The 25,576-nt window shown below is 39.8% G+C and overlaps 1 protein-coding gene across 7 annotated transcripts in view; it reads left to right on the top strand.

Moving 5' to 3' along the window:
* Positions 1-2,079: 2,079 nt before the first annotated feature.
* The window catches only part of LOC140848937 (solute carrier family 22 member 15-like), an 88,497-nt gene continuing 65,000 nt past the window's right edge, over positions 2,080-25,576 (top strand). For 2 of the 7 annotated variants that reach the window (XR_012130268.1, XM_073234383.1), the window contains exons 1-2: positions 2,080-3,257; positions 15,820-16,035. Coding sequence is in view for 6 of the 7 variants with exons in the window: in XM_073234383.1 (XP_073090484.1) it covers positions 3,171-3,257; positions 15,820-16,035 (303 nt within the window). In the remaining variant the exon portion in view is untranslated. Of the gene's footprint in view, positions 3,258-5,467; positions 5,578-8,026; positions 8,091-9,691; positions 9,982-15,819; positions 16,036-25,576 lie in introns of all 7 variants that reach the window. The other 5 variants (XM_073234379.1, XM_073234381.1, XM_073234382.1 and 2 more) reach the window with 5 other exon arrangements.

Raw genomic sequence — 25,576 nt, forward strand, 5'->3', positions numbered from 1 at the left:
AATCTTCTCCATCAGTGTTTTGGTACCACAATAGCCATTTCTTGAGTCACTTAACAAAATTTACTAGAATATAACATCTTTATGCCCTCCTATGCTTTGTAAGACAGAGCAATCTTGGAATTGTTGGGGAAGAAAAAAAAGTCCCTTCTATTCTTCCAGGTTCTTTGGCTGGTCTAATAATAACATAAGACAGATTAACAGGAGAAGAATTTAATTGTGTTCCTATGTGGGCCCCCATAAGAATACGAAACCCATGGATAAGCTAGGCAACTGAGGTTTATATGCCATTTTGAACCAAGGAATGTGGGATACAGACTTGGGCTTCAAAGGGGAGGAGGGTGATTCACAGGATGATAAGAAGAGCAGATGTTTGATAATTAGATGTTCATCCTGCCATACATATAGGTAATTCAGATTAAAAAAATGTTATCTCTTAGTAACAGCTCTCTTTCTGTGCCAGGTCCAATATCTAAATTTTTTTAGGTAGTTTAAACGAGAGGTAAAAATTTTTTGGGGGTCTGCTGTGTCTTGATAGCCTTCAGCTCAAAATAGTCCACATGTGAAAGTGGCAGATTTTGGGAAGACTTGTTCTGAATTCCTTCAGAATCTTGTGTAGGTTCTTATGAATTTGAAAAGAGGATAGATATATTAAATAACTACAAATGGCATATAGTAATGTGGATGTTAAAAATGTAGAAGTAATTACTAAATAATAATAATAATACAACCTGTAGCTCCCCAAAATAGCAAACAGGGAGAAGGGCATTATAAAAATGGCAGATGGGCAGCAAAGAAAAAGAAAGACGTTAAGTAGAAAACGTAAAATGAAATGGTAGAAATAATTCCAAACAGATCACTCACAATAAATATAAATGGATTTAACTTATCAGTTAAAAGACAAAAGACTATAAAATTAGATGGGCAAAAAAACCCTCTTTTCAAAACATGCCTAGAACATAATGAAAGCAGAAGGATGAAAATAAAAAGATTACAAGAAAAATAATAACAAAATTGAGGCAGCAATATTAACAATAGACAAAATAAAAATTGAGACAGAAAGCATTAAAAGAGAAAAGAGCTATTTTATCATAAAAGGAAAGATTCAATTGTTACTTTTATGAATCTACACAAATAAAAAGAGTACTTCATAAAAACTCAAAAATGGTAATCATTTGGAAGATTTTGACACACTTATTTAAAAATAATATATTGAGCAGAGAAAAATCCAGTAGTAATACATATTACTTGAATAAAATTAATAACTTGATGTAATATATGAAGAACTTTCCACCCAAACAGAGAATATTCTCATTACAACTTTCAGTACATTTTTCTAAAGTGATCACATACAAGGTCACCAGAAACCTGAAATAATTTCCAGGATTTAGTACCATCCCTGTTTTAAAATTAGTAATCAACAATAAAAACATGGTTAAAAAGTAGCAACAATCTTTAATCAGAAAGTAAAAAAAAAAAAGCACAAACAAATAGTTACTGGTTAAACAGGACATTATAATGTCATGGAATATTTAAAACTAAAGGCAAAGGAAGTACCACATGACAAAACTTGTGGGATAGAGCCATGGAAAAAGTGGCACCTCGAGAGAAATTAAGAGCCCTTTATATAATTATTTTTAAAAAAGGAAAACTGAGAGCAAATAAGCTAAACTTTCAAGTCATGTAGCTAGTAAAAAATTACTGAGTAACAAAAGTTAAAAAAAGAATTCATCTAATTCTTAAAATAGAAAGCAAAAAATATATAAAGAAAAAAATCATAAAGGAAAAAACTGGTTCTTTAAAAGATAGACAAAACTGGCAAAACTGGTAAGAACAGAGTAATAGAAATGAACAATATTAAGAATTAAGAGTGGGGCAAAAATACAGCTAGAATGTGATTTTTAAAAAACCCTAAGAGAACAAGATGAACAAGTTTATTCCAAATAGAAAAACTAGATTAAAGAGTTTCTAGAAACAAAATGTTTCTAGAAACATTTCTAGAAACAAAAATAAAAGTAATACAAGAACACAAAGCCAAAAAATGTGCTATCTATCTATCTATCTATCTATCTATCTATCTATCTATCTATCTATCTATCTATCTATCTAATAAAGAGGCTCCCCCTGTAAAACAAGCCGAGTACAGGTGGTCTAAAGGATTTTACCAAACATCTCCAGCTCATTTTATTAAGCTACTGTAATCTTACCTCCAAATCCAAACAAGGGCACTAGGAAGAAAAGAAAATCACAGGCCAATCTCACAATGTTAGATGTAAAATCATTAAAGAAACATAAGCTGGACCCCCTTTCTGCTCAATCTTGTATTGGGGGTCATGGCCTGGACAATAAGACACTATGCAGCTGTTAAAACCTAGGTTAGGAGATGGAGAAATGGGGGAATTTAGGGCAGGTGACCAGGGTTGCTCGGCCCTACAATGTCGTTCTCCACCTTTCCAGCCCTGCCAACTGCTGTTGATCCTTCAAACACCTTGGCAGCCTTCATCTCCTGTCCCACAGATGAATCTTTCCTCTTTTGTACTTCTTTTGTACCTCGTGCATGTTTCCATAAGCAATGTAGCTCACGGTTTTGCAAGATTTGTTTACCTGACCGTATAGCTAGCCCTGAATAGGGCTGGAACGAAATGTAGAACAGCACTATTCTCCTAAGGATCTCGCCCTGCCATCCCCACCTCCCGCATTAAACTGATTTTCACAACAGGACAAATAACGCTGCGCCGCCACCAGGTACCTAACAGTGATCGCACCCCTACCCCGCGAAGCAGGGAACGCGGATTCGGACCGGCTGCTGTTCCCCGTTTCTGCAGCGGACAGGATGCCTCAGCCCAAGCCCACTTCCCCGCTCCTCTCATTTGAAGCGGCGCAGCCCCTCCCAGAAAACCCTCCCGGACTGGAAGCCCCGAGGCCAGGGACACGGTGTCCAGCCCCGGACTAGCTCGCAGGGCCCGGGCCGCAGGCCCACCCGCGCCCGCCGCCCGCGCCGACGCCCCGCCCCGCCCGCGCTTCCGCCCCCGCCCTCGCCCTGGCCCTGGTCCGGGCCGAAGCCGGGCGCTGTGGGGTGCGCGTCGTGGGGCTCGCGCGCAGGGCCCGCCGGGGAGGGCAGGCCGGGGAGGGCTCCTGCTCGCGGCTGGGCCCGGGGCCGAGCGCGGCCCGCCATGGAGGTGGAGGAGGCGTTCCAGGCGGTAGGGGAGATGGGCATCTACCAGATGTACTTGTGCTTCCTGCTGGCGGTGCTGCTGCAGGTGAGTCCCCCGCCGCTCCGACAGCTCCCACCTCCCCGCCTGTGGGCCGCCTGGGCCCTCAGCCCGGACGACGCCGGGGCTCTGCAAACACCTGAGGGGTGGCGAGCCGCCCCTGCCCCCACCCCGCGCCGGCCGACCTGGGCGAGGCGCCGCGCTGCGGCCTGGGCCCCAGAACGCCAAGGTCGCTTGGCGGGCCTGTCAAGCTTTGTGTCCGCCCAGCCCCAGCCCCAGGTCCTTTCCCTCACCTTAGGCGGCTCCACCTACCCTTCGGCTCCCTCACCTTAGGCCCTCACCTGAAGTAAGTGTGTGTGTGTCTGTGTGTGTGTGTGTAGGCGGGGTTCTTCAGCAGAGAAGTTGGTTATTAAGGGATGCAAAATTCCGCCGTAACTGTAATACACAGTGAATACGGAAGGCAATTTTACTCCAACCTGTGGCACTGCCACCTTGGAATCGGGAAACACAGCGGGGGCCCTGATCACCGGCTGATGAAAGGCCCCATGTAGAGCGACCCCTTCAGCCCTGGGGATCTACTGGCTATCTTTCCCTGGATTTGAGGTGGCTTCCTATTCCAGGGGCTTTCAATGCATAGGGTTTATTTCTTTCTGGTTTAAGTTATGCTGGGTCATTCTGCTGAGAGGCCAGCTTCAGGTTGTCTTTTATGAGTCGAATAGTGCCGTACAATGTGTGGTTATAAAATGGAATCACATCTTGATTGTATAAAATTCTGAGAGACTACTTGCACATCCCAACCTAAATCTGGATCCCATATGCTCAAGGTCACTACAAAGGCACTTTGCCAGGCGAGTTACTCTTCCTTTGCCAGCTTTAATGGCCCATTTAACAACAATTACTTCTCCAAATATTCTAAAGGCATTCATTCACTAATCCTTTATTAGTCTTTAGTATGATTCACTTTACTTATTCTTTCATTCAACACATGTTTAATGAATGCCTACTATGTGCTTGGCAGGGGCTGCCGTGGTGGAGAAATCAAAGCTTGCGTTCCAGGGGCGGTGTGATGAGGCAGGTAGTTAGACATAATTACAATTAGCATGTGATGATAGTTATTCTGAGAGAAGTACAGGGTGGTCATGAGTATAACCACCACCAGTGCTTAAACCTTGCATTAGACAACTGCTCAACAGGAAGATGGGGTGAGAGGAGGTAAGGGTTGACTTACCGATTCTCTTTTCCATTAAAATGTTTGAAAGCTAAGTTGATTTCATTACCAGCCAGAAGAACTGTTTAAATGATGGACTGATAGAAGAAGTCAGTTTTTTCTCTAGCAAAACAGGTCACAAATATTCAGTATTCTGAAGTTCCTTAAAGTTCATTGTTTTAGCTTTAAATGTACCTTTTCCTATGGAGAAAGAGTATTTGTGCTTAATCACAAAAGCGTGTCTAATGCAGAGAGAATAGAACTGTAAACTTGATGCCTGATGTTCAGTTTAGTGCTTTTTATTTGAGAAAGTTATTTTCCTATCGACAGAATTCTAGGAGTGTAACTCGCTCTGTGAGCAATCCCACATCCATACACTATACCTCCTGTGTAATTATCTTTTTACCTGCCTAGACAGGAATCCTCTGGAATAAGTTTGTCTTGAGTGGAACATGGCACTGAAAAGGCTAGTGTTCTGGGTTCAGGGTCTGTTGTTTTCCTCATTTGCTTTTCTTTATGGTTGAACCAGTTGATGAGAATTTAGTACCAAAGAGGTCTGAACCCATGAGCATGATGCTTACTGAAGCCTGCCTGATGTGTGGTCAGTACTTGCCAGAGAAGAACCAGGTGTTTAAGGGTTTCTCTTGTGGCTGGCTGTGCCTGTCCCAACAGAGGAAATGCCCTAGTTCAGGCAGGCGTGAATCCTTCACAGCCATTACATGCTTATGAAGACACAGGTCTCCCACTGACATACATGATGCAGGGAATCCTAGGGCTGCCCAGAGCTATCTGGGACATGAGAGTGGAATTCCCCAAAGGCCTCTCTACCAAGTCTATTGTTGGAAATTGTTTTGGTTAGGGGAGCCAGCCTGCAGACTGGGAGTCCTGGGGTCTACCATTACACAGCTGTAACATGATGCGTTCCTGTGAGGGTCGTTTCCTCCTACAGGGGAAAAAGTAAGATGCCAGTTTGCAGGGTTGGTTTAAATGGAAGGACATGGGTGTTGGTCAGCTTTTAAAACTGACACTTGTCTGTCATTGCCCAAGGAAGGTACAGACCAACTGCACAGCAGCACTGCCAGAGCCTGCGCACTGTGGATGTGACTGCCGCAAAGAGGCCGCCTCTGCTTCAGCAGGAGCCTTTCCTACATCTCTGGTTTGGTAATGAACCACCCGAGCTGAGCCGAGAGACACAGAACAGGAAGGACAGAGATGGAAACTTTACAGATCCTTTTGCCTTTTCTTCCTTCTGGGGCTGTTATTCTTTTTTAGAAAATGGATTTAACTCCCTTTACTTCAAACACAACCAAGTCCAAAGTAAGAGGACAAAACTACATTCCAAAGCCAACTCTAAAGGTCTTTAGGTTAGGTGTTTTCTTTGATTTTGTTACCATCATGTAGCTCCTCAAAAGTTACCCAATATCTGGGAGACTTACCTGCAAACTCCTTGCAAACATACTCTTTGGAATCTCCACGTGGTCAACTTTTAAATGTGTAAAGAACAGATGCAGAGTTTGTAGATTTTGCTTTGGCATTACAAGATGTAAATGCCATGATTATAGTTGTATGTGGTTTTTAAAGTACATGAACAAAGAGCTAAAGGAAAAAAATCACCTTATGTAGAAATGATTGTCTTATAAACAAGCAGTAAGATTTACATTTTTATAGTTGGCAAAATTCTTATTCCCCAAGTATACATGCCCTCCCTTGGGTAAGAGCTATTTGTGGTATTTAAATACAAATAATTCTATTTATTATGTCTGTATTTTTTTAAGTTGATTCAGAGTTGATGCCGTCATCACTGTTTTGTGTTTGTGTATGTGTGTGCTTATTTGCCAGGATGTCTTGGGGGGGACGCTTGGAACACAATTCTTTGTTTCTTGATCTCTAGACATGAAGTGAAAATAGACCCTACCTCTTTGTTCTAAGCCAGATACTCCAGCTCTTTCATTTTCCTCAGGGTCATGAATCATATATAGGTTGTAGTATAATTTGCACAGGATTGAAAATACCCATTAACCAACAGAAATATGTAACCTATAATAAACATAAGTTTCACCAGCAAAGTTGTGATGCTGCTTAAGCCTCAGCTTGAGGTGTAGCACTCTGGTGTTCTGGAATGCATTATTTTTTATGTAAACTCTGAATAACCCCAATCTTGTTGTTCAGTTCCTAGAACTAACAGTGCATTCATATCATCCATACAATAAGTATCTTTTCATGGTGTTTTAGAAGTGGAATGACTGAACGAGTATTTTTGTCAAAGAGGAAACTCTAATAGCCAACACATGAAAAGATGTTTACCTTCAATGGTCATCTGGGACAGGTACAGTAAAATGACTATGAAATATCATTTCACACTTATTAGTAGCAAACATTAAATAGTCTAACCTTGTAAGTGTGATAAAGATGAGAAGTAGAACCTACCTCATTTACAGAATAATCTGGCATTATCTAGTAAAATTGAAACCCAGAATTGGACTCCTAGGTATATGTCCTACAATATCTCTTGAACATGTGTGTGAGGAGATGTATAGGATGTTTATTGCACACTGTTTGTGATAACAAAAATTAGTAACAACCTAAATAACTCTGAAAAAGAGACCAGATAATTGAAATGTAGTATAAATTTGATAGAATATCACAGTTAAAATGAATGACCAGGTCTATAGATAACTATATGGATGAATTTCTAACACAATGTTAAATGAAAAATATAACCAGCATGATGTATACAATGTGACATATACTCCTATTACAAATTTTAAAAACATAGGAAACAATACTGTATTTACGATGTGTGTGAGCAATGTAGAAGTATAAACACAGAATTGAAAGATCCAAGCTCAGTTCATGAGATTGGCCGCCTCTTGAGAAGGAGGATAGGGAGTGGGACTGGGGAGGGGAACAAAGGAGATTTTCTTTGTATCTTTAATGTTGTATTTTAAAAATCTGAAGCAAATATGATAAAAGGTTACTTGTTTTGTGGTGATAAGTTCCTGGATCTTAATTTATTCATTTTGCTTTTCTGTGTTAAATTTTAAAAAAATGGTTAAGAGAAGATCTGCATACCTTGGAGAGGATGCTGCAGTTCACTGTATGACTGTAACAGTTCACTCTTATTGATGCTCCTTTAACCAATGATGGCTGTGAATGTGGTCATTTAACACTTAGGAGGATGAGGTAGAGTGAGCTTTGTCCAGGGTGCTTTATTAAACATTGTGTGGACAACTGTCACAACTGATGTCTCCCAACTGCTTGCATTTGTCCACATGCGCCACTCTCCCAGGAGATTGGTAGAAAGACTGCCTTTTGACAAGGTGTCTTAGAGGTGGATAGCCAGTGGTTCATTCAACCTCCCAAATCCAAGTGATGAGGTTCACACCATAAGCACTAGTGAAGACCTTATTGCATTACAGTCATGAAGACCAGCCCTTATGCCCTGGGCATTCTCACCACCACCAGGGGTTCAGCTATGATGAGAACCTATGGTATTAGTAATAGCTTCTCTGTCATGACTCCAAAATGTGACCATCTACCAGGGTTCTCTGCTAATTTGAGCAAGTTTTATGCCACCTCTACTCTCAAATTTAGTTCTTTCTGCCCACAGACAATGGACGGGAGCTTGGATGATAATCTGGGGAATCTGCCTGGTATTCCTTCCATCAGTTTAGGTGAGTGGGGCACCATAGGTCAAAGAGACTATAGCTACACGCGCTCTATATCCTCTGGAAAGCTGTTGGTGTCTAAAGCCAGACACTGCCCCCTGGTGTAGAGAAAGTGCAGCTGCAAGTCTATCAGATCCTCAGATTTCCATCCAGGGAAGTTACGGAAATGCAGAAAAGGCCTCTGGAAGATTTAGGGAGCCCAGCAATTAGTTGGCATTGTGTCACTGTTGACCTTGAAGTTTTCAGATGACTAGCTTGGCTTATCACCACAGTTAGAGGCTGCCTTAGAAGGAAGAGATCAAATCCAAAGACACTCACAGCTCACGAATCTCCTCTCTGACTTTCTTGACCAAACGCTCAAACAGAAACTAATATCTGCAGTCATGGGAATTATAGGGTAGTCAATAAATAGTACGTGGTGATTGCAGAAAAAAGAAAGTATGGAAAAGAAAAAATCCCCAGAACTTCTACCACCTAGAAATAAAACATGGTCACATTTTGGTGTCTAGCCTTCCAGACTTTTTATTAGACAAATATTTTCATTTGTCTTTTCTGTATTTTAACCTTTCTTTCAACAATATTATGAATGCCTTGCTGTGTTCACGTATGAATAAGTATAGTTTTTGATGGCTGTAGCATAGTGTTCCATTGTATGGCTACAGCATAATTTGCATATTCAGTTCTCTTTTGTTGCTAATGTAGGTGGGTGATTTCCTCTCTTTAGCAGTTCTGAAGCCTGCACAGCCCATGTTGTGGTGTCATACTTTGGCTCTGGCCTGCACTTTCCCAGGGCAGTTCTCCTCAAGCCCAAGTTCCATTCTGACTCCATTCCTATCATTCTTTCCAGATGTTCTTTGCCCAGCTTGATGAAATAGAGGTGTAAACTCCCCAAACACCCTTTCCTTTTCCCTTAGAATTAATTTTTATCCTCAGTCCAAGAGAAAAACATCTCTCTACCATCCTTCCAGGGATAGCCTCTCATGTTTGTTCTTGACTCTATGTCTCTTTCCCAGTTATTTCTCATCCTCTGTCTTTCTGCATTCTCTGACATCCCAAAGAATAGCCTGGGTAGTAGATTTAGGTGGCACATGGAAATAGTATTAAGCAGCATTAACTCGGAGGGTGAATGGTTTACTCCCTTTTCAATTCTTCTTTAATCCTTCTGTTCATCTAAGAAGAGGGCTCATTGATGCTAGCACTTCACTAAATATTTGCACTTATTTCTGATGTAACAGAGGGAATGAACTAGAATTAAAGAAGGTTCAGATGTTGGCAGAAGACATTACCTAGTTAGAATTTAATAACATTATTCTCTCTTCATTGTATTTATTACTCATTTTCTTTTAAAATTTCATTTTAGATTTTAAAACATTTCAGGTGCAATACAGAGATTAATACATAAGCACACATGTACCTACTTCCAGATTTAATAAATGCTAGTTCTTGTCATATCAGTTTCCAGTGTTATCATTCATAGTTCAACCAGAGAAGCAGGAAGCAGAACTCCTAGGATGGTGATACATACATGTGTATATATGCGTGGGTATGTATCACATATATGTATGTGTATATAGTAAGAGAGGTGATTAATGAATAATTTATTTTAGGGATTTGACTATATACAGTTGGGGGAGCTGGTTCAGGACTCCCGGTAAGGCTGTTGTCTTCGTGTTTGATGTCAGAGCTGGAAGTCTTCAGGGAAGGCGGTCTGGAAGAGAAGATAATCTGGAACCCATCAGAGTTGACTCGAATCCGTGTCATTCTCTGGGCCTTCGCCTTGATGAAGGAAACTCCTTTCATCCTGGAATGAAGCACACAACTGGCTCTTCTGGTGAGCAAGGGGAGTCAGGCGAGCATGGATCAGTTGCAGGTCCAGCTGCTGTGCTGGACTAAAAAGGTGAGGCAGCAAAGAGGCAGTTTCTGTGAGGTGCCAGAGAGATACCCCAGCTTTCTGAGCACAACAACCAAAATGGCTGCCCCTTTGCTTCCACCCTACCCCTAACCTTACTCGAAAATGTCTCCTGTGGCCCACAAATAAAAAACATACTAGCCAACACTTGGCATTGTAACATGGTGTGTATTTTTACAGTTCCTTCTGGCAGTCATGTCTGTATCAATATCAGTTTTTACTTCTCTGTCGATTAAGAAATTTGAATCAATTTAAAAGGAAACTACTAAGTCAATAGTAGAAAATAGAAAATTGACATGTAAAACTCTTGAAGGGGGTACTTGGATGACTGACATTTGGGTAAAGCTGAGCTAGCCCTGTAACTTCTTCAAAGAGCATTAAAAACATGTTCTTTACTTTCCTGACTCTGTCTGGACTATTTCTTTGGCCTGAGAATTCCTTCCCCTGATTTTTGTTTTGATTAAATTCCTAACAGTCTTTTACTACCTAGCTCAGTGTCACCTTTGCAACCTTTTCCTTATTCTCTGGTTGGAATTCACATCTACTTCCTCTGTGCTGTCTTTCAGTTCATTTCTACTATGGCTAATACAGCATTTGTCAAAATCTGCCTTGTATTTATAGCTTTGAATGTATTTATTGTGTTCACTTGAATGTATGCATCTAGAAGGAAATAGCTATTTCTTACCCATCATTGCTATCACCTGAGGTTCACAATACAATGAGTTGAGAGGTGTTGGTTCTCACTACAAATTTTTAAAAATCAAACTAAAATAACAGAAGGAAAGCGGTAGTATTCACATTTTATTTGGGGAGTAGAGAGAGAGAAACAAATTCAGGTTAAATTATGTGTCCAAAGTCTTAATTAGTGGTTGGAACCAAGATTAGGTCCCAGAATTGCTGGGTTTTAATTCATTATCTTCCCCCCCCACCCCACAGTGTTCTGCAAGGAATTAGATAACAAAAATGTATCAGAGGCTGTTACGTACATAGTGGTGTATTAGGTTTCTTGAAAAGATAAAGAAGTATATGTTATGGTTGCTTCAGGAGATGACAAATCATTATAAAGGTAGAATTTGCCTGTATCTGCACTCTTAAATGATTACACAAAACAATATATCCCTAGTAAATAATACAACCATTGAATGCTTTGGAAATTAAGAAAAGTGGTATCTAGAGTGGTACATTGAAAACATCAAATAGGAGGGCTGAGCTTGAGCTAAACTTGGAAGCCTGGGTTTAGAGAGAAATGGGAGGGTCATTTCAGGTAGAAAAACATAAAATTGGAAAAAATGTAGATGAGGGAATAACATGTACCCTTGCTGCACAACTGTGGCCCAAGACCAGTAGCACTGACCTTGCCAGAGCTTGTCAGAAAGGTGACATCTCAGGTCCCACCCAGCCTATGGAGTCAGACACTGCATACATGCTGTTTGTATGGTGTGGTCCAGTTTACTGTTGGCTAAAGAAACATCCCATTTTGACCCTCGGGATAGGTCAGATAGGAATGAAACAGATAAAGATGTACTAGTAGTGCCCAGTATTATTGGAAGGAAAAAATGAGGCTTAGAGAGGTTTTGATTTGCTGAAGTTTACTAGAGAGGTTCAGACTCAGGTATACAGATTGCATATGGTTTTCACACCACACAGTGAAAAGTCACGTTTAGGGAACTGAATAGGCTAGTACAGAAAGCTTAAATGTGGATTAGGTAGCAGTTGGGCCATATGGTGGCAATCTGGAATGCTAGGATGTTTATCATTTATCCATTAATATGTTTTGACCAGAAGAGTTTCATGAGAACTGCTCAGGGAGACTGGTCTGGTGGCTTTATATGGATGAATTGGAGTTGGGGAAAAACAGAACTTAGAGATACTGGTTATTCAGGGCATAATAACTAAATGTTTTAGACACAAAAAATAGGTAGCATCAGTAAGTCACCCAGCAGATATTTATTGAATGCCCACTTTGTGCCGGGCACTCGGCATTTGGTCCTGCATTCACGATACAGTCTTGCACATGTAATGATTTGGCTGGGTCACTGAAGACTAAGTGCATAAAAGACTAACAGTAATGACAATAATAAAATCATCTTTGTTTCTGTTTTTCTTTTTTTTCCTCTGAAAAAAGCACTGGCCTTTTTCAAAGTTCGGTAGCTCCCAATCTCATCCTCGTTTTGCTGTTGCTGTTGTATGTCGTCTTGAATGATTCACTTAACCTCTCTGTAGCTCATTCATTTGTACTTGTAACATAAACATGATACTTAACCATGACTTCACAGTGCAGGATATTGCAATGAGATCATTTATGGGATACTTTTTTGGTTTACTGAGTGTTATAAAAGCTTATAGTGCTCTTAGTATAAAATTACTCTTAAAACCTTCACTTTTTGTAACTTTTAAAATTTCAATCCCCTGGTGCATTTTAGTCACTTTCCTAATTATAATTACATTAAAAGGAGAAAAAAATACCCAGCCATCTGTGGCACTTTTTTTCCCCTCCCTGGAGGTAGCGCTAGAGAAGATAATGATTTATCTGAGACGTTGTTAGTGCCTCTCCGGGGGAGAATGGATGGTGGTTTCTCATTGTGGCTTTAAGGTCCGTCTGCTGATGGGTGTGATTCATTAGATGAGAGTATGTGGATGAGTGTGTGCAAGGTGGTTGCAGAGTCACAGCAGAGAGAAGAATGACAGTATTTATACTCTGGGGAAGAAGCAGAATGTCAGCTCTAACACTGTCACAGTTGAAGAGCACAAACTGGGGAAAACCACCCGTATATTCTGTGTAGAAATGGCACATCCCTGTGACTAGATAAGTGCTGAGCCATCTTTGACCTCACATGGCCATGTGACCCACATATGTGTGGAGGACCAAACATGAATCTGCATGTGGAGGGTAAGCATCCCCTCCTTTACCTGGTCCTCACGGCACCTTTTCATAGCATTTATCATGCAGTATCACAGCTGCCCGCCTACTCGGACTCCCTCACCTTTAGCAAAATGGAAGATGACCATGTGTGTCAAAGACAAAAAGGCTGACACTGCTTTGTGGAGGATGACATTGCATAGAGAGCTGTATGCTTCTGACTCTTCTTTTGACATACAGCTCTGGCTCTGGGTATTCCATTGAGACTCCTGGGTGTATGTGTGCGCACGTGTGGCAGGCAATGGAAATGTCATGGGAATGGAGGAGGGCAGAGAAGATGAGAAAGGTGGTAAGTACTTATTCATCCTGCACACTGCTAAGGAAAATATTAATACAGGTAATATTGATAGACTGGGTTTCACTGCTCCCTGTAGGATTTTGAATAAGGGTGTATATCAGCACCACCTCTTTGTTTTTGAACTGCTTCCTACACATGTAGTTTCTGCCAGGAATGGTAGCCTCTACAAGGAAACCCACCTGAGATTAGAGGACCCTGTGGAGCATTTCCTCGTTTACCTAGAACATTGCTTATCCTAGTACAGTCCAGATAAAAATATGACCTTATATATTTCCAACAAACACTTAGGACACATAGTTAGCATTAGAGAAGTGTCTGCTGTTATTATTAGAGTCCATCCTTGCCACTTGATTCACCCATTCTTTTGCTGAGTGTGTGATAGCATGTATCTAGGCCCTGAGTTACTTGCTTCTGAAGCCCAAAGTTGTATCAGATATTGATCCTGCCCTTAGGAAAGCATATTGCAACAGGAAAAACCAGACAAGTAAATACATAAACCAAATGCAGTGAAGAAAATGCTGATTGCCTCTGTTCTAAAACTTTCTTAATAATATGCAAATAGGGGGCAGGAAGCAATATAAATCTAGTAACATGTTTTCCTTTGCATTTTACGATGCATCTCTAAGAAAGGTCTAGATGGGGCCTTTGGGGAGTGAGCAGAAGCAGGAGAGGGCTCTGGGGGTTGGAGAGGAACGCCAAATGGGAGGAGGCAACGTGGAGGGGGGCATCTGAGTTGCATCTGGGAGGTGGGAGACGTTCAGATAGTCACAGCAGGAGAAAGTGCTCTCCAGGTGAAGTGCATGGTAGAAACGCAAGCAGAAAATAGCGTATTTAGAGAGAAAACAGAACTAGTTGGATTGAAGTCTGTGTGTTTACCAAACAGAACATGTGTTTTGCATCATCTGAGTTCCCTCGCCCCATTTTTTTTTTTCATTTCTTTACCCGTCAGTTAAGTTTCAGCAGATTGTGGTCAGGAGGGGCAGTTACTAAAATGGATGCAAGTGGCTTTGTAATTATAGCTGCTGCTCAATGTGTCATCTGTCTGTTCTTGTAATTATTAGGGTTTTTATTTTCATAAGCCGATTACCTCCTGTTCTAAAACTTCCTTAATAATATGCAAATAGGGGGCAGGAAGCAATATAAATCTAGTAACATGTTTTCCTTTGCATTTTACAATAAATCACCCACATAGACTGACCTGTGGCAGCTTGGTACATCTCAAGAGGCCCCCAGTCATTTGACTCAAAATAAATTGGGGCTGCCTTATATCCTCCCAGTCTTATCATGAGTGGAAAAAAATCTCATCGTGGATTTTACATTAGCTTTTTCTTTTCTCTTTCCTTGACAGTAATTCCATCATCTACTTGTGATAAATTACTCTGCCATTGGCATTTTAGCTTACCCACTTAACAGTTGAATATGCCCCTACAGAGCGGTGTGGAAGGAGCTGGGAGTCACCAATGACTGGAGATAAAGCTGTGGCAAGGCTCTCTACCTTTTTGTGTCTCAGTCAGAGCACCCATCCAGTGGGGTTATTACTATGTACTACAGAAAAACCACATGCTTTGTATTTTTTAAATACTTTTTCTATTTAAGGGTATTTTCAGATACCAAGTTCTATGTTAATGGGAATAATTTCTTCGAATAAGATTGTCTCACTATGGAACAGACTAATTCTAAGTTTTCCTAATAAATTTTAAGCTTGAAATAGTCATCCAACAATGAGAGTTAATGTAAATAGAAAAGCTAATATAAATAGAAATCCATAGCATAACAAGGCTGCATAGGGCTTAATAGCTTACCAACCCAGTTGTGCATAGCTATAAAGCTCAGAACAATCAGAGACAAATGGCATATGTACTCAATAAATATTTCTTGAATGAATGAGTGAAATATTTTTCTTTGTGGGGACAGCTATGCTTAGATTAAACAGTGATTTAATACAGCTAAGGGTTATTAAGTAAATATTCCTGGGATTTTGAATTTCTTTATATCTTATAAGCTGTATACTATATTTTTAAGTAGTGCCTACCCAAGTACTTACTATGCTTACCAGCCTTAATAAAGTACTCTTGCTTGCTCTTTCTATCTCTCTCTATATATAAATATAAAGAATATTTATGTGTGGTTTTCCAAGACATTTTAACTCTGCCACAAGAAGTTTTCTTGTTAGGATTGTGAATGCAAGGCTGAGATACCCCTGTACCCTGGTGACTGCTTATCTGAACTGAGGGTATAGTGTTGAGGAGCAAACAGCTGGAATGTTAGTCTTCTAAGTCAGAGTCAGTAATACTGTCCTTCCCGCCTACCCCCAGCCCCCCTCCTGAGTGTGGAGCCACTTACGTGCAGTGTCCTCAGCATCAGACATACCTGAAATGTAGAAGGAAAACCCTTGGAAAAAGTATAAGGTCTCCTACCAGCAGGATCACTGCTGACTGTTCACAGTAGGTCGTGAAGCTGCCTTTTAGTGTTTTTCTCCTTTGTGTCTCTGATGTGTCTCATTTCTGTAGCTCATAAAAACAAAAGCGAGAATCGGGTCTTTCAATGCATGTAAGTGTATGCATTGAGTTTCCAACATTGAAATGGTTTTATGCGTTTGTTCTTTCAGCTCTATGTGGCCACGGAAGCCATCCTCATTGCACTGGTTGGGGCCACGCCATCATACCACTGGGACCTGGCGGGCCTTCTGCTGAATCAGAACCTCAGCAATCAGTCGGCGGTGGGTGGAGACCAGGCGCTCGGGCACTGGCTCCTGGCAGCCAATGGCAGTGAGATCCACAAGCACCTGCACTTCAGCAGCAGCTTCACGTCCATTGCCTCTGAGGTAACAGAACGAACGTGCACAGCGAAGCACACCAGGCCATCCGGATCACTGAACACATGCTTCTCCTTTCCAGTTGAGCCACCTTTTTGTCTGTGAAATGAACTTCAACCACACCTTTAAATAAGTTTCTAGTAAATTTGAGAGTTAAAGGAGAATATCCTATGAGAATGCGCTTTTTTCCCTTCTCACTACAGAGAAGCGGGAACTATAAGACTGGTTGAATGAAGTGAGATGTAAACTCCAAAAACCATGTTTTAATCCTCATGTCCTTTTAAAAAATGAGTTAAACCTTTCATGTATTTTTCTTATAGACACAAAAATTAACAAAGTAAAGAGAGAAGTGTCATGCCTCATCTGTAACATCCAGAGGTCATGTTTAAGATGCATCCTGTGTGTGCCCAAGGCACCTTGACTGTGTAATAGAAATACAAATGGTACCACCTGGTATGGGCAGGAAACCCTGCTTTCACTAGGGCTTTGCTGGCCAAGAAGGTTCTGGTGTGGACAGCATCTCCTAAGCCAGCCTGAGATAAACAAGCTGAGGACAGATAGTCTGGTGAAGAAAAGCTTGGGACAAGGCAGGCAGGGCTGATGCTCAGCTGGAAAGCATGTGTACTGGTTGTTAAAATGGTGAAATACTCTGCCCTTTGCCTGCTCCCCACCAGCTGTCCATTTGTCCCTGACCCAGCCTTTGGGCCCCATGATCCTATAACTATAGGGTTCATGTCTGGTGCAGCAGGGGGCATCCAGGACCCCTTCCAGCTCTGGGTTCCCACAGCCATGACAGTTGGCTCCCTCAAAACCCACTTGGCTGCTCCCTGCAGGGGTACCAGAGTGCTTGCCAGATGCCCTGCCTGCATGATCCCTCCACTCTTCTCCCTGTGGAGGGTGTGCATCTGTGCATGTGCCTGCCTGTGTGTCTCTGTGTGTGTATATGCATCTAGGTGAGTATGTCTGTATGTGGTCTGTGTCTGTATATCTGTGTGTGTGTGTGTCTGCCTCATGGCATCAACGAGGTTCCCCGCTGTTGGCTATTTTGATGATCACCCTGTGGGCGGGGCATACTGGGATTTGAAGAGACTTGCTGAAGGCAGGGCACTGTTTGCTTGGCCTTCCCTCAGGAGTTCCCCATTTGAAGGAATAATTACTGGATTAACTTTCCCAGATACTAAGTGGCGTTTCTATGACAACAGTCCAGTCATGTCTGCCCTTACCCTACATTTTACAGCCTCCCCATGTGGTCCTGGATGTACTTTTTCAGCCCCACCTGCACTTCCCTCTACCTTCCCTGTCTTGCACACATGCCCTGTTACCTGGGTCAGGGAGGCCCTCACCACTCCCCCTCGCCGCCTCCATGTGAAATCCTAACTTGCTTTCGGTCTCTCACTTCCACACTGTCCCTGGGAAGTCTTTCGCCACCCACTTCTCAGAAAAAGTAAATTTACTTTTGTTTCTGCTCCAGTAACATTTTGTTTGCACTTATGTTACACACTGTATTCACAGTTGGTCTCTGTTCTAAAGTCTCTTTAAGGTCAGAAACCATGTTTCGGTCCCATTTGTATCTCGATGGCCGAAGAGCAGCACCAAGAATACCTACCCTCACAACACCACACTTCTAACCTATTAGATGATAGGTAGCACTGTGGGACGGTGACTTTATGCCAGCATTGTGATATTTTATGGTCCTAATCTCATTTAACCTTCAAAATAATTTTACCAGATAAGCATTATTTTTGCTACTTTACAGATGAAGAAATTGAGACTTCTTGAGGTCAGGGTCAGCCAGTAAGTGCAGAGCTAGGATTGGAACCCCAATTTGTCTTAACTCAGAAGCCTGTGCCCTTATTATACTTTTTAGGGACCTACTCAATCCACACTGGTATGCATATCTCTTAGTTTTTTTTTGTAAGTGGCCAAAAAACGAAGTTTTTTTTATTTGGAAATAATTTCACTCGCAGAAATTTCAAGAATAGTACAAAGACTAGTCTTAACATCCTTTAGTTTCAGCTCATGTTAATGTATTATCTCCTTGGTACTGTTGCTCTCAACTTTTTTTCTAAGCCATTTGAAAGTTGCATATACTGGTGTTCTTTTACACCCAAATACTTCACTGTGTATTTTCTAAAAGTAAGGACATTCTCTTACATAACCACAGTACAGTTATCAACTTGAGGAAATTTCACATTGCTATGATAGTTTTATCTAACCTACCATGAATACACAGTTTTGTCACTTGACCTTACACTGTCCTTAATAGGTTCCCCCCCTTGTACTGAATTCAGTTCAGGGTCACATTTACATGTAGTTGTCCTGCCTCTTCAGTGTCTTTTCACCTTCATTCTTTCTTCTTTTATGTTATTGATTCTTTGGAAGAATACATAACCCTTCCTTTTTGAAAATAAGAATATTTTCACTTGGGGGTCTGACTGATGATTCCTCATTCAGGTCATACATCTATAGTTGGATTAGTACATAAGTAATGTGTCCTTCTCAGGATGGCATCTGGAGACACGAATACCCATCTGCCCTCTTTTTGGTGATGTTAATTTTGATCATCCACTCTAGGTATTGCCTCTGTTACAGGTACAATACTTTTTTCATTTCAAGGAAAAAGTAATCTATGGGGAATCACTTCATGATTATGTAAATTTACTATTCCTTAACAGAACCACCGGCCACCCTGCCACCATTTAGCATCCTGTGATTCTTTTGTTAAGTCAAGCTAGACTATAATGGTTACAAAACGATGATTTCTTAACTTTAGCCCTTCCTCCATTTCTGTCAATTGGCAGTCTGCTTTCTTTCTTTTTTATTGAGGTATAATTGACATATAGCATTATATTATATTCAGGTGTACCACACAATGATTCAATATTTGTATATATTGTGAATGATCCCCACACTGTGTGTGTCTGTCACCATACATAGTTTCAACTTTTTTTCTTGTGATGAGATCTTTTAAGATCTAATCTCTTAGCAACTTTCAAATCTGCAATACACTATTATTAACTATAGTTGCCATGCTGTACTTTACACCTCCAAGACTTACTTATTTTATAACTGAAACTTTATACCTTTGGAACCTCTCCATCTGTTTCAGCCACCTCCCACCCCCGACCTCTGGCAACTACCAATCTGTTGTTTCTATAAGCTTGTTTTGTAATTTGTTTGTTTGTATATGTGTGTAATCTATGGGGAAATCACTTCATGATTATACAAATTTACTGTTCCTTAACAGAACACCCACCACCACACCACCATCATTTAACATCCTTTGATTCTTTTGGGGCTTTTTTAGGATTTTTTTAAGGTTCTGCTTTCTGCTGTAAGCAAGAGCCCTTTCTTCTCCCTCATCTTGCCTGCTTGTCAATCTATGTATCTACCTACCTACCTACTTAAATATCTATGATTATATATACATAGCATGTACTCATGAATTCCTATTCTTTTCAATTATTTACAATTTGCTATAGCCTTTAATTATTTCATTTCTCAGGTTATCCTAAATTTACCAGTGGGAACCTTTTCAAGCTGGCTCTTGCCCCCTTTTTATTTTTGTAATTAAAATTTTTATTTTGAGATAACTGTAGATTTACATTCAGTTGTAAGAAATAATACAGAGAAGTTCTGTGAATTCTTTACCCAGTTTCTCCCAATGGTAGCATTTTGCAAAACCATAGTATAATATCACAGCCAATACAATGGTGTTGATATGGCTAAGACACAGAACTTTTCCATCACCATGAGGATCCCTTGTGTTGCCTACTTAGTTATATGTATGTATGTATGTCCACACTCAATTCCCTCCCTAACCCTGTCCAAAATCAAATTGCTGACAACCTCTAATCTGCTCTATACTTCAATTTTGTCATTTCAAGAATGTTATAAAAATGCAGTCATGTTTTACATAGCTTTTGGGAACTGAATGTTCACACTCAGTATAATTCTCTGCAGATTCATCTAGGTTTAGTTATATTACTTTAGTTATAGAGTAAGTCCTGGAATTGTATAGATTGATTCTTTTCACTTTATTATTTTTTAAAATTGTTTTAGCTATTTTAGTTCCTTTGGCTTTACATATAAATTTTAGAATAATTTTTTCTATATCTACAAAAAAATTTGGGGGGATTTTGATAAGAGTTGCATTAAATTTGAGGAGAATTGACATTTTTGCTATGTTGTGTCTTCCAGTACATGAACACCATTTGTTTTATTCATTCTTTGATTTCAGTGTTTCGTAGTTTCACCGTATAAATTCTGTATATGTTTTGTTAGACTTACACCTAAATATTTCATTTTTTGCATGGTTGTAAATGATACTGTATTTTAAATTTTGGTGTCTACATGTTCATTGCTAGTATATAGGAATACAGTTGATTTTTCATGTTGATCTTGTAGCCTGTGACTTTGCTGAACTCACTTGTTAATTCTAGTGATTTTTTTTTAAGATTCTTTGGGATTTTCTAGATAATCATGTCAAAAATAGGGACAGTTTTATTTTTCCTTTTCCAATCTGTCTCTCTTATTTCATTTTGTTGCTTCAGCTAGAACTTCCAGCACTTTGTTGAACAGGTGGTGAGAATTGGCTTCTATGCATTGTTCCCAGTCTTTCACCATCGAGTGCAATGTTAGCTGTAGGTTTCTGTGGATGTTTTTTATTAATTTGAGGAAGTCCCCGTTCTGACTTTACTTTGTATCATGAATGTGTATTAATTTTGTCAAATAGATAAATTTACAGTTTTCTACATCAAATGCAATGATCATGTGATTTTTTTTCCTTTTCTACTTTCTGGAATTGATTGTACAGAATAGGTGTTAGTTCATTAAACATTTAGTAGAATTCTCCAGTGAAATCATCTGAGTCTGTAGATTTCCTTTTTGGGAGTTTTAAAAGTTACAAATTAAATTCCCTTAAGATCTAGAGGGCTACTTAAATTATCTATTTTGTATTGTAAGTCATGCTGGTCTGTGCTTCTCATGGAATTGGTTCATTTCATCAAAGTTGTCAAATTTATGTGTGTAGAATTGTTCACTGTTATTACCTTATTATTGTTTTGATGTCTGCCGAGTCTGAAATAATATCTCCTTATTTATTACTTGACACCATTGTGTCTTCTATCTGAATTGTTAGTCATGATAGAGGTCTCTCGATTTTATTGACATTTTTAAAAACCCATCATTTTGTTTCATTGATTTTTTTATATTGTTTTTCTCTTTTCAATTTTATTGATTTCTAATCATTATTACTTCTTTCTGCTTTATTTGATTTTTTTCTTGTTTTTTGGGGGTGGTTCTAGAGGGTTAGAGGTTCTAGACATAGCTTAGAGTTTTCCATTTTGCAAATGTAAGCATTTAGTGCTATACATTTTCCTCACAGGACTCTATTAACTGTATCCCACAAATTTGGATATGTTGTATTTTCATTTTCACTTAGCTCAATGTATTTCTTTATCCTTGAGACTTCTTTTTTGACCTAATGATTATTTAGAAGTCAATTGTTTAGTTTCCTAGTGTTTAGAGATGTTCCTGTTAGCCTTCTATTTTTGATTTCTAGTTTAATCCCATTGAGGTCAGAGGACACTCTCTGTATGATTTCAGTTATTTCCAATTTGCTGAGGTTTCTTTTATGGCCCAGGATGTGATCTTTCTTGCTATATGTTCCATTGACTCTTGAACCAAATATTTACTCTGTTGCTGTTGGATGGAGTGTTTTATAAATATTATGGGATCCTATTGGTTGATGGTGTTGTTTAGTGTTCTGTATCCTTGCTGATTTCCTGTCTATTTGTTCTACAGAGTGTTGACAGAGGAGTATGTCTTCAATTATAATTATAGAACTGTTGAATTCTCCATTCATTACTCTCAGTTTTGGTTTCATATATTTGTAACTCTTTTGTATATATATATATGTATGATTACTAAATCTTCTTGAAAGATTGACATTTCTATCATTTTATAGTGTCCTTCTCTGTCCCTCCTAATTTTCTTTGCTCTGAGGTATGTTTTATTTGATATTAATACAGCACTCCTAATTTCTTTGATTAGCATTAGCATATTTATTTTTTCTTCCTATACTCTCAACTTGCCTGTATCATTATATGTGAAGTTAATTTCTTGTAGACAATATATAATTGGATCCATTTTCAAAATCCACACTTTCAATCTATTTCTTTTTTTGTGTATTTTGATAATTTACATTTAGCATAATTACTTGTTAGGGCTTACCTCTTCCAGTTTTTTCTTTTTTTTCCCTTTATTTTCTCTGTTTTTTATTTTTCTCTTCTATTTTTCCTGCTTTCCTGTAGGTTACTTGGACATTGTTTACAATTCCATTTTGACTTATCTCTAGTTTTTGAGTGTATCTCCTTGTATAGCTTTTTAGTGATTGCTCTTGGCATTACATTATATATGGATAAGTTATCACAATCTACTGATGTTTTCAAATCACCAGTGTGAGTAACATACAGAAACTCTATTTCACTTACATTCCTTTGCTCTCCCCTGTTTATAATATAATTGTTTTAAATATTTTTCTACATATTTTTATAACCACATAACAGTGTTGTAAGTTTTTCTTCAAACATCAAACATAATTTAGAAAACCTAAGTGGAGAAGGAAAGTCTTATATTTACCCAAATAGTGTTTGTCTTTTCTGATTTTCCAAGATGCCTTTTTTTAATGTTTTATTTCTTTTAGAAATTTTCACTAGACATCATTTTAGTTCTAATGGCAATAAATTCTGTTAGTTTTCCTTGACCTGAGATTATCTTAATTTCCCCTTCACCCCTTTTTTTCACTGGTTATAAAACTCTTAGTTGGCATTGAATTGCTTTCAACGTTTAAAAGCTACTGTGTCAGTTCATTTTGGCCTCCATAATTTCTGATGAAAAACATGGTGTTATTTGAATTGCTTTTTTCCTATAGGGAAATTTCTCCCTTGCTACTTTCAAGATATTTTTAGAGTAGGGAAGGATGGGTAAAATAGGTAAAGGGGAGAAAATCAGTGAGAATGTTTGATATCTTGATCTGGGTGATGGTTATGTGACTGTGTGCATATGTCAAAGTTCATGAAGCTGTATGCTAAGATTTGTGCATTTTATTGTATGTACCACAATATAATTTTTTTCCTTGTTTCCATTCTTTTTTTTTTTTATTATTAAGGTAACATTGATATATAATCTTATGCTCAGGTTTCACATGAGCAACATGTGGTTACTGCATAACCCCCTATTATCAAGTCCCTACCACATACTCCATTACAGTCACTGTCCATCAGCATAGTAAGATGCTATAGAGTCACTATTTGTCTTCTCTGTGCTATACTGCCTTCCCTGTGCCCTCCCGTATTATGTGTACTAATCATAATGCTCCTTAATCCCTTTATCCCTCCCTTCCCAACCACCCTCCCCAGTCTGTTTCCCTTTGTTAACCTCTAGTCCATTCTTGGGTTTTGTGAGTCGACTCCTGTTTTGTTCCTTCAGTTTTTGCTTTGCTGTTATACTCCACAGATGTGTGAAATTATTGGTACTTGTCTTTCTCCACCTGGCTTATTTCACTGAGCGTAATATCCTCTAGCTCCATCCATGTTGTGGCAAATGGTGAGATTTGTTTTCTTCTTATGGCTGAGTAATATTCCATTGTGTATATGGAATATATACACAGTCTTCTTTATCCATTCATCTACTGATGGACACTTGGGTTGCTTCCATGTCTTGGCTATTGTGAATAGTGCTGCAGTAAACATGGGGGGTGCATATGTCTTTTTGAACCTGTGATCTTGTTTTCTTCCAGTAAACTCCTAAGAGTGGAATCCCAGGGTAAAATGGTATTTCTATTTTTATATTTTTGAGGAAGCTCCATATTGCTCTCCACAATAGCTGAACTAATTTACATTCCCCACAACAGTGTAGGAGGGTTCTCCTTTCTCTGCATCCTTGTCATCATTTGTTTTTGCTTGTCTTCTCGATGGTGGCCATCCCAACTGGTGTGAGGTAATATCTCGTAGTTTTAATTTGCATTTCCCTGATAATCAGTGCTGTGGAGCATATTTTCATGTGTCTGTTGGCCATCTGAATTTCTTTTTTGGAGAAGTGTATGTTTATAGACACTTTTAATAGGGTTATTTGCTTTTTGGGTGTTGAAGTGTCTGAGTTCTTTATATATTTTGGATGTTAACCTCTTGTCAGATACGTCATTTATAAATATATTCTCCCATATTGTAGGATACTTTTTTGTTCTGCTGACGATACCCTTTGCTATACAGAAGCTTTTTAGCTTGATGTAGTCCCATTTGTTCATTTTTGGTTTTGTTTCCCTTGCCTGAGGAGATGTGTTCAGGAAAAAGTTGCTCATGTTTATATTCAACAGATTTTTGCCTATGTTTTCTTCTAAGAGTTTTATGTTTTTATGACTTACATTCAGGTCTTTGATCCATTTTGAGTTTACTTTTGTGTATGGGGTCAGAAAAAATCCAGTTTTGCTCTCTTGCATATAGCTGTCCAGTTTTGCCAACATCAGTTGTTTCATTTCAGCTACTGTATTTTTTCAGGTGTCTGTCTCCCTCCTGAATTCATCCCATAGCTCTTGAATATTTTCTGTAGCTCCATTAGCATGGTTATGACTCTTATTTTGAATTCTTTTTCAGGAAGATTGGGGATTTCAGTTTCAGTGAGCACTCTTTCTGGTGTTCGAGGGATTTTGTATTGAACAATGTTCTGCCTTTTCATAATACTATTGGATAATGAGAAATATTACATTTGTGTAGGCGGCGCCCTCTAGTGCCCAGAAGCTCTACTCTTCAGAGCTGCCCAGCACCTGGAGTGATGGTATTGTTTGCAGGCGAGCAATGCCAGTGCCTACCCTAAAGAGAGCTCTTTCCTGCTTCCTGGCCACAGTGCCTGGCCCCTCACAGGGCCAGTGAGCTGCACAGAGGGAGCAGCCTCTGTGTTAAACCTCTAAGGTGCTGTAGGTGGGGCTGCTCTCCTGCTGGCCTTGAGCAATGGCAGGGGTCGCAGGCGAGCCTTGTCATTGCCTGCCAGGAGAACAGAGCTCTTTCCTGCTTCTTGCAGCTATGCCTGCCTCCACTGTCAGGGCCAGTGAGCCGCATGCACAAGGAGCAGCCTCTGTGTTAAGCCTGTGTGGTTGCCATAGGTAGGGCTGCCATCTGGCTGGCCTGTTGCATTGGTGGGGCCAGCAGGTTTGCATGCAGGTGCCACCCAGGAGGAAGGAGCAGCAGGCTGCATATCATGGTGGGGGGCCTTGCAGCTGCATTGCCAGCCAGGGGGATGGAGCACCTGAAGCTCCTGAGAGTTCCAAACCTGCTGGATTGAGTGTGCTGAGACGATTTTGTCCACCTGTTCCTTCTCCTGAGCATCAAGTTCTGTGTAATCCTGGCCCATTTAGCAGCCCTCTCGCTGTTGGGAAGTCTTTCAAAGTGCCTGCCTTTCTTTTGTCCCAGAGCAGCCAATTGTGGGAACCTGTTCTCCACAAGGGGCTGAAATCTCAGTCTCTGACTTTGCTTTTCAACTCCTCTAATCTCTA

The sequence above is a fragment of the Manis javanica genome, chromosome 4, assembly GCF_040802235.1.
Source record: "Manis javanica isolate MJ-LG chromosome 4, MJ_LKY, whole genome shotgun sequence".
In the NCBI taxonomy this organism is placed as follows: Eukaryota; Metazoa; Chordata; class Mammalia; order Pholidota; family Manidae; genus Manis; species Manis javanica.